This window comes from Ornithodoros turicata, chromosome 10 (assembly GCF_037126465.1).
Source record: "Ornithodoros turicata isolate Travis chromosome 10, ASM3712646v1, whole genome shotgun sequence".
Lineage (NCBI taxonomy): Eukaryota > Metazoa > Arthropoda > Arachnida > Ixodida > Argasidae > Ornithodoros > Ornithodoros turicata.
In genome coordinates this window covers 19,076,103-19,090,508 of record NC_088210.1, presented here as the reverse complement: position 1 = coordinate 19,090,508, position 14,406 = coordinate 19,076,103, and the positions used below count along the sequence as shown (strand labels likewise).

Below are 14,406 nucleotides of genomic sequence, written 5' to 3'. Positions count from 1 at the left end.
CCCCTCACACCTGCAGTGTGCTCCGGGACACGGGAAGTCTCTCGGTGATCACTGGGATGCCACGGTAACCTACAGAATGAAGTTATTCCATATAACGCTGACTAATAGTAATGGTCACTACTATCTCACGATAATGTCACGTGATCATCGTCACGATAGAAGAAAAAAATGAAGGTGACGAAGTTGTAAGCACAACAGAAGCTGAAAGAACAAGGAGTGGAACAGCAGCTCTGCCATCGCATCGTACCATGACCTGCTGCTGCTGGATCCTGGACGAATTCGAGTACACCCCAGGTACTACAAAATGAAATCATTGGAGTAATACTGCTTCCTCTGTGTAGGCACCTCCTTCATAGGCTGCTGAGCATCGCTATATTGGTGGTACTGATTTTTCTCCTGTATCGATACGTTATCGAGCCAGCATTGTATGGTCATGGTACGTAACAGCAGAAGATCATGGGAGAAGCTCCTGTACGTTTTATTTTCTTATTTGCTTTCAGAAGACGAGTCTGCTCGCAAAGTGATGATTGCATGGAGAGCTGCTGCTGACGAAGCGAGGGCCCATGGCAGGCGTCTACCTGGGTAGCAAACCAGGACTGATAAAAGCTGATAAAACTGATAAAAAGCACTGCCAGCGTTCATTGTGTTTTCAATCACTGTCTGGCACAGAGGTGCACCGGGCACGCTTCCAGTCCAGTCCACTAGCATTAACTCGCGAACGTTATCAATCGAAATCACGGTTGGCTACGAACTCCATAGTGTAAAAGCCTGAGTCTGGCACACAGAGGGACGACACGAACACACGACTCAACAGCAAAGTTTACTAATCACAAGAATACCATGTACATATATAGTGACACAGCACGTCGTCCCTCTGTGTGCCCAGACTCCTGCTTTTACATTATGGAGTTATCCACCACTGGCCTGCATATACGCTATCTTGTCAGTTGGCTACGAACGTCTTCTGAGGTGAAGTTTAGGGTGCACACGGCGGCGGACTAAGAAAAGAAAAGAGAAGAAGGAAACGAAGAAAAAGATGAAACTAGGAACGTCATATTCGGAATCTTACGTAGCGGCTGTTGAGGCCAATGCTACGTAAAAGGATGAACATCGGTGCATCTCTCACGGCAAAGTTCGACTCCCGCCTTCTGGTGCCTTTTCGTGAGCACCTCTCTTGAGGAAACGGCGCTGGTTGTTCCAGGAACAAGGCATGCCCATGAATATGCAGCCCCGCAAGTACGATCGCTATACGTTAAAAAAAAAAAAAAATGTCGCGCATCAATGTTATCTGCCGTGACTCGAAGTGTCAGAGGAGTAGTATTCGTGGCGCGACCGTTCCGCCTTCGATAGGTTGGCTCAATACTAGCTCCCTCTGCAGAGGGAGCTAGTATCCAATCATGATGTACATCTCGCGGACCGAAGAGTAGCGCCCCTAGAGGATCGTGCGGACGAGGTATTGCCGATTATGAGATGGTCGCTATAATCTAGTAGGTCGTGGTTCAGACGTGTACAGGTGAACGTCGTCAGGAATGAGAAATTGCCCGTGTATTCATCACGAGCGACATTTCCCAGAATACTTTAGCTGACGCTGCTAGGAACGTCATAGCTTTCTGCTGTGACGTGAGCGCGAGCCCTCAGCGTCGTGTCTTCCGTACTCTGGGGGGTACTTCTTGCGACATAGCCACAAGGTATTCCGTAGCAGACGACAGGAAAACACGCTGACGGTGTCATCTGCTAAGTGTCATCTGCTAAACCTGCAATACGCCTCAGCCAATATTCCGGCACCGTGTGGGCGCTCAACATAACACGAGGCGGAACTAGAGCTTCGGCTCCGTGAACAGTTATTTGCTTTTTCTTCCACTAGAATCTTCCGTGAGTATGTCGCTCGTGTAAAACACTGTGTCGAACGCCTGAAAGTCTCACCCCAATACATATTACTCTCATATTTTCCTTTTCCGTTTTTTTTTTTTATCTTATTGGTCTTTAATCTATCTCATCTTCCTTTCACCTTTTATTATGTCATCCTTTAGTCCCTAATGCTATCTTTTCTTTTTCTTTTTTGTGGAATAGCAAGTCGACATACCGTTTGGCTGACATTTCCTCCTTTTTTTCCCTCTCTGTCGCAATAAATGTATCCCGAGCCCCACTGCTCGGAAATCTGCACAAATGTCAAAGGGCGTTGGTGGGATTATCGATCGCGGTATTTTTTTAGCATGACCAACAAGCAGACGCTAATCCACTCAACCACGCCGTTTTTACTTAGTTCACAGCCATTTTCATTTATGTGCAGGTGTGTAACCATGTTCTGAGTTAAAGTGAAATAAAATTTTATCGGCACATTATTGACCATATTAGTACCTTATGAGACCCATACTTTTTACTGTTGCCCGGCGCCTTCTGACAACATCTCCGTGCAAGGAATAGCAGACACTTTTATCGGAAAGAACTTATCCGGATGGCGGGATATGGCGGGTTATAGTCAAAATTATCACGCATCAGTCCATACAATGACTTCGGTCGACCGAAATAAAAATGTTTGAAACAAACATGATTGATGATAACCGACTCAGTTGATGGAACTCTATTGCATTGATCTCCGCGGTCTCCTGATCAGCTTCTAACTGATACTGAATTATTTAAATTTTCATGATTATCTTTCTTTCTTTTTTCTTTTTTTTTTGTACTACTGTGCTTCCGGACAGTCTGAGTCGGACAGTATTGTACAAGCCAAGGCCGAAACCCGGCGATAAGGGTCCCGATGTAGACTATACGGGGACCTATAAGTGCAAACCTCGGGACACATCCTAATTCCTTGAACGCTACTAAGGTAAGTCGATCGAGATAACCTATTTTACACACCGGGCATTCTAAACATCTCTCTTTGTGTTTCGTGCAATGATGCTTTCGGATGTTACAGCCTGCATACAATTCAAGATGTGTTGTGCCTATTACCGTGCCTCCGTCAAGACCTTTGGCGCTTTCAAAGCTGTGCAGGCCCTAGTCACTGAGTCACCGCGTTTGCTGGACTTGAAACGAATGGTCCCAATATGCATGTTGAGGAAGTAATGAGGAATAACAGTCGGTATAAAAAATATGTATAAGGTACGAGTAATAGCGACGGTTCAACATGAGAGCTCATCGTTAAACCATCTTACGGATATCTCCCTCAGCAGCAGCTCTGTGACTTGAGCTGGAGTCCCCCTGGACTTCTCGAGGTTTACTGATAGGAAATATTCTATATGCTCCCTAGACCACCAGCTGGACCGCTTAAAGGTCGAGGTTCCACAATATTAAGCGATTTCAAGTCATTTGAACTCAACTTTGAACTTGAAAATACTGCAAAAGACAGTGCAAACTTTTTCCTCCCAACAGATTTCCTCTCTGAGGCAAACCCCAAGAGCGAAGATGCGTCTCGTACGGATACTCGCCACTAATTATTATTATCGCGTTTGAATACCACTCGGACACATCGAACAACTACTTCTGAAATGCCTCCGAGGTCCTCTTGCAGACGAACATTGGATATGTTTTATATTTTAACCCTGGTGTCCCCGCGGGTGCTCTGGCAGCGACGGTCGCTCCACGGGAGACGCCATTCGAGAAAAACCTTCGACAAGAGGTGAAGGCTGTTAACGTGGAACCTCTCTCTGTGCCCGACCTCGAGTTGAAGGTAGATGAGACCAAAGCCAGGGACGCGAAGCTCACCCGAGGAAAGGCAGAAGGACTGAGCAAGGTGGTCACCCCCTATGGCCGTTGCTTCCAACGCAACGATGACCTGCTATGTCACGTTACATTCAGCGGCCTTCGCGTCACCTACGAGGCTACGAAGGTACTGTGTTAGGGAAAAGACGTCCAAGTGGACATGACACACAGCTTGTTCGAAGTGCTCCTCGACAAAACCTCGGATACAAATCTTTTATCTCTTCGTGCAACGGCGAAACAAGTTACTCCTCTTGTGTACGAACGCGGCATGAACCGCACTTGTCTGTAGACCACTATTGAGTAATTCTCCTGTTACGCGTGCAGTCCTCAATGAGGATTCCCCATCGTTAGATAAACAGAAAGCTATCTACTCTGCGTGAAGGTCACGTTGTATTTATACTATGTGGGGCATTGTGTAAGCGAAAATATTGAACGGTTGCCATCAGCGTGCAAATCCAGCCACTTTTATCTGTATCTGGCAGATAACAACATTGTGTTCGTGAAGTGTGTGGAGTGCCGGGTACTGCACATGTGAATGTGTTTTGTAGTACATCCTTTAGTGAAAAGGTTTATGTCTGTTTAATGAACTTCACTGTGCGTGGTCTTTTGCAGACGGAAAGACGGAACTGAAGGACGTCCGTGTTCAGGCTCTGCACCAATACGTTAGGGAGCCAGTAAATGGCAAAAGCCAAGGGTGCAGGCCAGCCGGTACATGGTGAAAAAATTTGGAACCCGAGAAAGGGACAGAGAATGGACGACACGACACGTTCTCGAACACAGCAACCCGTTAATAACAGCAACACCTACGTACCCAACAACTTCCGAATTGGTGGCGAGGGAGCAACCGACGCCACGCTTACACAAGTCCCCCGCGTGACAGTCTCTTTGTACTCGTTTAACAGTCTGGCCACGGGGTCCCGAACAGAATCTAGGACACTTGTCTCGTCGAAGGCCGGGGAACAATTATTACAAAGTCTAAGATGGGCGACAAGTTCGGTATAGTTTTTGCATATCAAAAATATTATAAAACGTCTTGCACCGGCCATTGTGAGATCAATATCTGAATTAATTATGGAAAGCTCACGAACCAAAAAGTGCACTATATTACGTAGCAAGTAACACTATCTCGTTACTTTCAAAGTAGTGTAGGAACTTCAACTTCATTTTGATTACCGGTACTTTGTTAATAACTTAGTTACAATGTTAGCGCAGTGATTTAACTGGTAACGAACTCCTCTGTCGAGTAACTTCCCCATCTCTGTAGTATACAATATTAAATTCAGCCTGGGGAAGGCTCCTTGTCAAGGACGGAAAACATGTGAGCAGACTCGCATACCAAAGGTGATCTTACACTAACTTGGTCGAAACTTTTGAACTACATGTTGAACTCCATCGTCATCATCCCTGTTTATCTCTGTTCATCATCTCTCATCTGTTTGTACTTTCTGTGTGTAAGCGTACTGGGGTAGCCAGTTCGACTACGCCGAAACTCACATCCCCATTTTTTTCTTTATCACATCACCATGACCACCACAGAACGTGGTTACAATGACTCGGGACAACGGCGCGTCAGAGAAGAAATCGGATTCGTTTTATTTACTTGCACCATTACACGTGCTTGCAGGCCATCCTGCGTCCTTTTCACCTTTCATATGTACAGCGTAACTTCATTCAACGACAACGTAGAAGCTAACGCTTTCTTCTTTTGTTGGGAAGGGTTCTTGAGCGAATGCCTTCTTCAGGGCTTCTTTGAAAGGTCCTGTGACAGCGACCTTGTCGAGCTCCTTGACCAGAGCAGCCTTGAGTGCATCGTCAAAGAGAACAGTCTCCTCCCTGCTGTCGCCGAACTCCACTGGCTCCCTAACGTATTGGTGCAGAGCTACAACACGGACGTCCTTCAGTTCCGTCTTTCCGTCTGCAAAAGAACACGCAAGTTAGGGTCTTCCGTCCCTATCGTAATGCTCATTAAAGAGGAATATTGCTTTCGAATAAAGGATGTACCCCAAACGTATATTCACATGTATACCGTATACCCGGCACTCCACAAACTTCACGAACACAATGTTTTTATCTACCAGACACAGATAGAAGTGACTGGATTTGCACGCTGATGGCAACCGTTCAATATTTTCCTTTACAGAATGAGCGTGGCCTACACGCAGAGAAAACTTTTTTTTTTATCTGAGGATCCGGGATTAATGACTGCCCGAGTAACTGGGGTATATAGACGACCTGCGCCCCTATACGTCATTGATTACGTAACGCCACCACGCAAAGCATGCTGGTGGGCATTATCAGCTTTATCAGCCTATCAGCCGACGCGTTTCTTCCGCTTCCTCCCCACCACAGCAAAATATAACCTCGAACCAGTCTTCTCGTGACGTCACATGTCTGTAAACAGAGAGTCCCAGCAAGAACGTCCCGGCCAGGAGACGCGCTCAATCACCGTGTACGGCGCCGCTGGCGGCGGTGACCCAACTAAAGTCACGTGACAGTCGTTCCTCCAACCTAGAAGCGCGCTACCCTAGTAAATTGTGGTCTACAAACAAGTAGATGCTGCATTCGCACATGTTTCGCCGTGGCATGAACAGTGCATAAAGATTTATACCCGAGGCTTCCCGAAGGTGTACTTCGAGCAAGCTGTGTGCCGTGTCCACTTGGACATCGAAGGTCTTCTCTGGCTTAGTAGCTTCAGCCTTGTAGGTGACGTGGAGGCCGCTGAATGTCACGTAACATAGCACGAAATCGTAGCGTTTGTAACAACGACCATGGGGCGCGACGACTTCGCTCAGTCCTTCGGCCTTTCCCTGGGTCAGCTTCACCTTCGTGTCTTTGGGCCCATCTACCTTGAATTCGAGATCGGGCAACGAGAGAGGGTCCAGGTTAAGATCCTTCACCTCCTGTCGGAGGTTCTTCGCGAATGGCGTCTCCTCTGGAGCGACCGCCGCTGCCAGAGCACCTGCGGGACAACCACAGGGTTACAATATACAGCATATCCAATGTTCGTCAGCAATGGGACCTCGGAAGCATTTAAGAAGTAGTTAGATGTGTCCGAGTGGTATTCAAACGTGATAATAATAATCGGAGAACGCGTGTCATTCACTTACCTGCAACCAGAGTGGCGAATATCAGTACGAGACGCATCTTCACTCTTCGCGTTTGTCTCAGAGAGAAAATCTGTTGGAAGGAAGAGTTTGTACTGTCTTTTGCACTGTTTTCAATTTCAAAGTCGAGTCCAAATGAGTTGAAAGCACATAGTATTGTGGAAACCGCGACCTTTAAGCGGCCCCGTCAGCTGGTGGTCTAGGGAGCATGTGAAATATTTCCTATCAGCAACCCTTGAGAAGTGCAGAGGGTCACCAGCTCAAGCCACATAACTGCTGCTGAAGAAGTTATCCATATAACGATGAGCTATTTTGCTGAACCGTCGCTATTACTGCGGTACGCTCGTACTTAGGATGACATTTGCTCAGTGGCTATACGGCCTTCACAGCTTTGAAAACGACAACGGCCTAGACGGAGGCAAGGGTATCGACAAGCGAAAAACATTTAATTCTTGAATTTAGCTGTATGCATGATGGAATCATCCCAAAGCATCATTGCACAAAATACGAACAGAGATGTACAAAATGTCTGGTGTGTAAAAGAGGTTACCCCGACTTACTTACCCTAGTAACGTTCGAGGGACTATGATGTGTTCCGAGGTTTGCATCGCTTTTATAGGCCCAAAGTCTGAATCGGGACCTTATCGCCGTGTTCCGGTCTTGGCTTGTACAATACTATCTCACCCAGACTGTCAATAGGCACAGTAGTGGTCAAAAAAGAAAAAAAAAAGAGCAATAATTCAGTACCAGTTAGAGGCTGAGCAGGAGACCGCGGAGATCAATACAATAGAATTTCATCAGCTGAAGCGGTTATCAACCATGTTTGTTTCAAACATTTTGATTTCAGTCGACCGAAAGCATTGTTCATGGAAGCGTGACAGTGTTGACCAAACTGACAGGCTCCTATACCCCGACATCTTGATAAGTTCTTTCCGATAAAAGTGTCTGCTATTGCTTGCATGGAGATGTCGTCAGACGGCAAAGGATGGCAACAATAAAAAATAATGGACCTCATGGTGACAGGCACCAATATAGTCAATAATGTACCGATCAAATTTTATTTCATTTGAATTCAGAACATGGTTTACGCTGTACATAAATGAAAATGACTGTGAAGCGAGTAAAAGCGACGTGGTTGAGTGGATTAGCGTCTGCTTGGTGGTCATGCTAAAGAAATACCGCGATCGATAATCCCACCACCGTCCTTTGGTTTTTCTGCAGGCTTCCCAGTCAGGGGTTGGACACACCGTGTATTTCACGCGAGCGACATGCTCACGGAACATTCTAGTGGAAGGATAGGCAAATAACTCTTCACGGAGCCAAAGTTCCACCCCGTGTTATGTCGAGCATTCGCAGGGTGCCGGAATATCGGGGAATGGCGTATTGTGCTCTTAGCAGACGACACCGAGAGCGTCTTTTCCTGTCGTCTGCTACGTAATATCTTGTGGCCGTGTCGCAAGATGGGTACCCCACGGTTAACAGTGTACGTGAAGACACGGCGTTGAGGGCTCGCTCTCACGTGACACCAGAAAGCTACGACGTTTCTAGCATCTTCAGCTGGAGTATTCTAAGGGAATGCCGCTCGTATGACTACACGGACAGATCCTCCTTCTTGCCTATGTTTACCTGCCTACGGCTGAACATAGCCAGAGGTACTATTTCACCTTGCCGAATTTCCTCCTTATTCACGGCGAATTCCATTTGTTCCGCAGTACAATATGCACTTATGTGCTTGATATCCGGCGTGAGAAAAACAACCACCTGTATTGTGTTTCTACTGGTGCCGTCAGTGGATTCTGTCCGCCGGTACTTCGTGAAGGGAAAAGATAAACAGGAATTAGTAGGTTCAGCCGAAAGAGCATTGTGTATAGGGCGTCATTTCTTCGATGTTTCCTTCAACATTAACAGCAAGGCAGCCGGAGACGCACCGTATCTGTTGAAGATGGTCGATCTTTCAAAGCAGGAGCCCGAAGCCTCAACGAATTCTGTGCAAGCTAGTAATATAAAGTTGGGGCGCTAGTATATAAGTCTAGAGCGGCGGTTATGACGACTGTAACAGCAGTGTCTGGCCTTAGACAGGTCAGTGAGGCGTCAGACGCAGCATTCGCTAAAGACTTCGATGCATGGGCACAGTGCTCCCTCCTTTTACACGCCATGCTAGACTCTGCCGGGAGGATCAGCTGGTGCTATAAGTATGTATTTACGGTATTTACTCTGGACGATCCGTATAGGTCGTGGTCACTGGCTGCAGTTCCTGCCGTACATACACGCCTTGTAGATGGAAGAGTGAGGACCCCCCAGCTGACACATTCCTGCTCTCGTTTCGCTATAAGTGTCAGTGAACTGCAAGGGAAGTAAAGGCAGCCGATACTTCCTTTCTTTCCCCAAAGCACACCCTACTTTTAAGAGTCTGGGAGGTCTAGAGCACATAATTCTTCATTGCTCGCACCACCACCGTTTCACAACCATACTTTCAGTGTGTCTCTAAATGAGGTGGACTCTCGTCCTCTCACAATGTCATTTTGCTTGGTCGACGGCCAAAATCAGCCCACCAATGCTTAGTCCGATAGAGACACTACAAAACTTTTGGGACACGGTAGGATTTCGGTCCTCACTGTGTAGGGAGTCACTATATTTCATCATATTCTGCCAGCAATGGGGTAGAGTATCGACCCTGGCGATGAAACTCCCCGTCACCATAATTAAAATACGGTTGTTTTTTAGTGTAGGCATCAAAATGTACAGATAAGTATAGCTTCAAATGAGAGTTGGACGTGCCGTGGTATAGGTCCCATGCAAATATTCTTGATGTTAGTACGGCAGTGGAGAGAGCGTTTTTCGGTTAAGTCCTTTGCACTTCAATCGAGCAGTGCAGTCGTCGGGGCAGTATACAAGAAATGCGTACACTCTCCATTGGGGTGTCACCCCAATGGAGAAATGCGACACCCCGGTGTTCCGTAAGCTTTTGTCCCAGAATACTCTACTGAATATGCTAGAGACGTCATAGGTTGCAGGTGTCACGTGAGAGCGAGCACTCAATGTCGTGTCTTCACGTGCACCCCTAACCGAAACATCCTGCGACACAGCAACAAGATTTTCCTCAGCAGACGACAAGAAAAGACGCCATAGAGGTGTCGATCTGCCAAGTGTCGTCTGCTGAGAGCAGCTACGAAACAGACACTAGAAGCATGGAGAGATGACCGGCACGTTGCACAAGGCTTGCATAAGCATGCATCGGCCCATCAGACTCGGGATCGCAGGCGCTAGTTGCTCTGGAAACTAGCGTTAAGTCACACGCAGGGAAAAGGAAAGCATGAAGAGGCCTTATGTTATCTAGATGGTGTTGATCAGGATCGTGTTTTCAATGGCCGCAGCCAATCACAAGCGTGCTTTCAGCAGTCGTAGCCACGGAGACGAACCGCCGTCGTCTGCGAATAGTGATTGAACGTCCCCGCGTATACTAAATGCGGAAAACTTCAAAATGAAGCGCAAAACGGTTCCATATCTTTCTCAAGAGCCGTGTTGCACATTTTGACTACAGATTTAAGTCTGCATGTTCAAAGTTAGGTGCAATCATGTGCGAGTTCTCGAACTCGCAGAAAGGGGAATGGCGGAAGTAGCAGACGAATTCTGACTGTGTTCACGTAGCCAAGCGTATAGCGTAGCGTAACGTAGCCGCGGTACGTACGCGGTAACGTAGCGTACGTGCAATGGCGGGTTTGTGTCGCCCCTGTGGCTCACAATGACTCGTGACAACGGCGCGTTAGAGAAGAAATCAGACTCGTTTTATTTACTTGCAACATTACACGTGCTTGCAGGCCATCCTGTGTCCTTTTAACCTTTCATATGTCTAGTATAACTTCACTCAACTACGTAGAAGCTAACGTTTTCCTCCTTTGTTGGGAAGGGTTCTTGAGCGAATGCCTTCTTCAGGGCTTCTTTGAAAGGTCCTGTGACAGCGACCTTGTCGAGCTCCTTGACCAGAGCAGCCTTGAGTGCATCGTCGAAGAGAACAGTCTCCTCCCTGCTGTCGCCGAACTCCACTGGCTCCCTAACGTATTGGTGCAGAGCTACAACACGGACGTTCTCCAGTTCCGTCTTTCCGTCTGCAAAAGAACACGCGAGTTAGAGCCTTCCGTCCCTATAGCAATTTTTCATTAAAGAGGAGTACTGCTTTCGACTAAAGGGTGTTCTCCAAAACATATATTCACATGTACGGTATGCCCGGCACTCCACACACTTCACGAACACAATGTTTTTATCTACATAGACACAGATAAAAGTGGCTGGATTTGCACGCTGATGCAACCGTCCCATATTTTCGTTTTCACAATGCCCAACATCGTATAAATACAACGTGGCCTATACGCAGAGTAGATAACCCTCTGTGTATCTGAGGATCGGGGATCGACGAGATCGAGGAATGTCCGAGTAACAGGGGTATAGGCAAGAACGCCTCTGCCAGGGGACGCGCTCAGTCACCGTGTATACGGAGCCGCTGCCGGCGGTGACCCAACTAAAGTCACGTGACAGTCGTTCCTCCAACCTACAAGCGCGCTACCCTATTAGTCAATTGCAGTCTACAGACAAGTGATGCAGATGCTGCATTCGTACATGTTTCGCCGTGGCGTGAACAGTGCATAAAGATTTATACCCGAGGTTTCCCGGAGGAGCACTTCGAGCAAGCTGTGTGCCGTGTCCACTTTGACGTCGAAGGTCTTCTCTGGCTGAGTAGATTGAGCCTTGTAGGTGACGCGGAGACCGTTGAATGTCACGTAACATTTCACGTCATCCGCGCCTTGGAAGAGTCTGTAACAACGACCATGGGGCGCGACGACTTCGCTCAGTCCTTCGGCCTTTCCCTGGGTCAGCTTCACCTTCGTGTCTTTGGGCCCAACTACCTTGAATTCGAGATCGGGCAAAGAGAGAGGGTCCAGGTTAAGAGCCTTCACCTCCTGTCGAAGGTTCTTCGCGAATGGCGTCTCCTCTGGAGCGACCTCCACTGCCAGAGCACCTGCGGGACAACCAGGGTTCAAATATAAAGCATATCCAATGTTCGTCAGCAATGGGACCTCGAGGCATTTCAGAAGTGTAGTAGTTAGATGTGTCCGAGGGGTATTCAAACGTGATAATAATAATTATTATAAATTAATTAATAATTAGAGGACGCGTGTTATTGACTTACCAGCAACCAGAGAGGCGAATATCAGTACAAGACGCATCTTCAATCTTGGGTTTGCCTCAGAGAGAGAATCTGTTGGAAGGAAAAGCTTGCATTGTTTTCAATGTCAAAGTTGGGTTCAAATGAGTTGAAAGCGCATAGTATTGTGGAAACCGCGACCTTTAAGCGGCCCCGTCAGCTGGTGGTCTATAGGGAGCATATAAAATATTTCCTATCAGTAACCCTCGAGAAGTGCAGAGGGATAGCAGCTTCAGTCACGGAACTGCTGCTGAAGGAGTTATCCGTAAGATATATAACGATGAGCTATTTTGCTGAACCGTCGCTATTACTGCGGTACTCTCGTATATAGGACGACATTTGCTCAGTGACTCTACGGCCTGCACAGCTTTGAAAGCGACAACGGCCTAGACGGAGGCAAGGGTGTCGTATTGCCAACGTTAGACTGGGACAAGCGAAAAACATTTAATTCTTGAATTTAGCTGTATGCAGGTGGAATCATCCGAAAGCATCATTGCACAAAATACGAATAGAGATGGTCAAAATGCCTGGTGTGTAAGAGAGGTTACCCCGACTTACTTACCTTAGTAGCGTTCGAAGGATTATGATGTGTTCCGAGGTATGCATCGTTTTTATAGGCCCCGAAGTCTAAATCGGGACGTTATCACCGTGTTCCGGTCTTGGCTTCTACAATACTATCTGACCCAGAATAGGCACAGTAGTGGCCAAGAAAGAAGAAGAAAAAAAAAAGAGCAATAATTCAGTATCAGTTAGAGGCTGATCATGAGACCGCGGAGATCAATACAATAGAATTTCATCACCTGAGTGGGTTATCAGCCGTGTTTGTTTCAAACATTTTTATTTCAGTTGACCGAAAGCATTGTTCATGAAAGCGTGATAGGGTTGACCAATCCGACAGGCTCCTATATCCCGACATCTCGATAAGTTCTTTCCGGGAAAAGTGTCTGCTATTGCTTGCACGGAGATGTCGTCAGACAGCAAAGGATGGCAACGATAAAAAATAATGGACCTCATAGTGATGGGCACCAATATAGTCAATAATGTACCGATCAAATTTTATTTCATTCGAATTCAGAACATGGTTTACGCTGTACACAAATGAAAATGGCGGTGAAGCAAGTAAAAAGCGGCGTGGTCGAGTGGATTAGCGTCTGCGTGTTGGACATGCTAAAGAAATACCGCGATCGATAATCCCACCACTGTCCTTTGGTTTTTCGGCAGACTCCCCAGTCAGATGGCCGACACGCCATGTATTACAAACGAGCGACACGCTCGCATAACATTATAGTGGAAGAAAAAGCCAAAATCTTCTCGCGGAGCTGAAGTTCCGCCATGTGTTATCTTGAGCATCCACACGGTGCCGGAATATCGGGAATGGCGTACTGCGCTCTTAGCAGACGACACTAGGCAGATCGACACTGCTGTAGCGTCTTTTCCTGTCGTCTGCTACGTAATGTCATCTGGACGTGTCGCAGGATATTCCGGTTAGGAGGGCACGTGAAGACACGACATTGAGCGCTGGCTCTCATGTGACACCAGAAAGCTATGACGTTTCTACCATCTTCAGCTGGAGTACTCTGGGGAATGTCGCCAGTATGTATGGCGCCCGATGTTCACCTGTTCACGTCTGAACATAGCCGGCAGTACTATCTCACCTTGCCGAATTCCCTCCCTATTCCAGGCGAATTCCATTTGTTCCCCAGTACAATATGTACTTACGTAATTGATATCTGGCGCGAGAAATATAGTACATGTGCGGATAGAATACACACTATATACAATGCAATATACATACAATAACAGGCTGTTTCATACAATAACAGGCTGTAAAGCGTCCCTTGCGGCTGCTCCTTATTTTCCGTCACCCCCGTGTGTCAACCAGGCGGATGAACACGAAATTGACGGCTGGATAGCTGATCCAAAGAGCGCATTAGTGCACTGCTCCGCGCAAGAAATATGTAAACCGACACAAATTAATTACTCGGAAAAATCACTAAGTATCGACGCGATTTTTTTTAAATATTTTTCGCTGAAGGTCCCGATGCGTAAATCAGAGTTTCCGTAAGTGTGCGAAGTAAACGCTAAAAGTTAGCATGTTTATTTAATTAGTGAGCGTATGCAAATGAGCCGCTGACTACTCAGTTCGTGGCTGATGTCCCAAGCATCCCTACCAAAAAGAAATTTCTTCGATGGCGCCCCTTGTTCACGAATTATTCAGCCGGGGGATTTTCCTGAAACGCCCTGTATTCAATACAGTGCCGGTAGACAGATAGAATCTCTAGATTCTATCCACCGGTACTTTGAGAAGGAAAAAGATAAACAGGATTAAGTAGGTTCAGTCCAGAGAAGTATCATAGAGCCTTCTGTATATAAGGAGTCATTTCTTCGATGTTCTCTTCA

The 14,406-nt window shown here is 46.9% G+C and overlaps 2 protein-coding genes and 1 long non-coding RNA gene across 3 annotated transcripts; 1 reads left to right on the top strand and 2 right to left on the bottom strand.

The window, feature by feature from the left end:
- Nucleotides 1-169: 169 nt before the first annotated feature.
- LOC135370723 (uncharacterized) lies at nucleotides 170-628 on the top strand. The gene is made up of 3 exons (XR_010415439.1): nucleotides 170-283; nucleotides 342-436; nucleotides 501-628. It is a non-coding gene; the product is annotated as an uncharacterized LOC135370723 (long non-coding RNA).
- A 4,643-nt stretch (nucleotides 629-5,271) lies between these two features.
- LOC135370259 (uncharacterized) lies at nucleotides 5,272-7,390 on the bottom strand. The gene is made up of 4 exons (XM_064603965.1): nucleotides 7,371-7,390; nucleotides 6,810-6,879; nucleotides 6,311-6,661; nucleotides 5,272-5,617 (listed from the first exon to the last, which is right to left on the bottom strand). Exons 2-4 carry the CDS (start codon nucleotides 6,844-6,846, stop codon nucleotides 5,370-5,372), a joined length of 636 nt encoding a protein of 211 aa, XP_064460035.1. The 5' UTR covers nucleotides 6,847-6,879; nucleotides 7,371-7,390; the 3' UTR covers nucleotides 5,272-5,369.
- A 3,179-nt stretch (nucleotides 7,391-10,569) lies between these two features.
- LOC135370819 (uncharacterized) lies at nucleotides 10,570-12,098 on the bottom strand. The gene is made up of 3 exons (XM_064604681.1): nucleotides 11,992-12,098; nucleotides 11,461-11,820; nucleotides 10,570-10,912 (listed from the first exon to the last, which is right to left on the bottom strand). The coding sequence occupies exons 1-3, from the start codon at nucleotides 12,026-12,028 to the stop codon at nucleotides 10,668-10,670; spliced, it is 642 nt and encodes a 213-aa protein (XP_064460751.1). The 5' UTR covers nucleotides 12,029-12,098; the 3' UTR covers nucleotides 10,570-10,667.
- Nucleotides 12,099-14,406: the final 2,308 nt, after the last annotated feature.

What these genes read in the sequence shown, in the direction of transcription:
- LOC135370819 (XM_064604681.1), bottom strand. Translation starts at nt 12,028, where the DNA reads ATGCGTCTTGTACTGATATTCGCCTCTCTGGTTGCTG. An exon ending in ATTCGCCTCTCTGGTTGCTG is followed by an intron (nt 11,821 to 11,991) that starts GTAAGTCAATAA and finishes GTTGTCCCGCAG; the next exon opens with GTGCTCTGGCAGTGGAGGTC. An exon ending in GCTCCTCCGGGAAACCTCGG is followed by an intron (nt 10,913 to 11,460) that starts GTATAAATCTTT and finishes GTTCTTTTGCAG; the next exon opens with ACGGAAAGACGGAACTGGAG.
- LOC135370259 (XM_064603965.1), bottom strand. Translation starts at nt 6,846, where the DNA reads ATGCGTCTCGTACTGATATTCGCCACTCTGGTTGCAG. An exon ending in ATTCGCCACTCTGGTTGCAG is followed by an intron (nt 6,662 to 6,809) that starts GTAAGTGAATGA and finishes GTTGTCCCGCAG; the next exon opens with GTGCTCTGGCAGCGGCGGTC. An exon ending in ACACCTTCGGGAAGCCTCGG is followed by an intron (nt 5,618 to 6,310) that starts GTATAAATCTTT and finishes GTTCTTTTGCAG; the next exon opens with ACGGAAAGACGGAACTGAAG.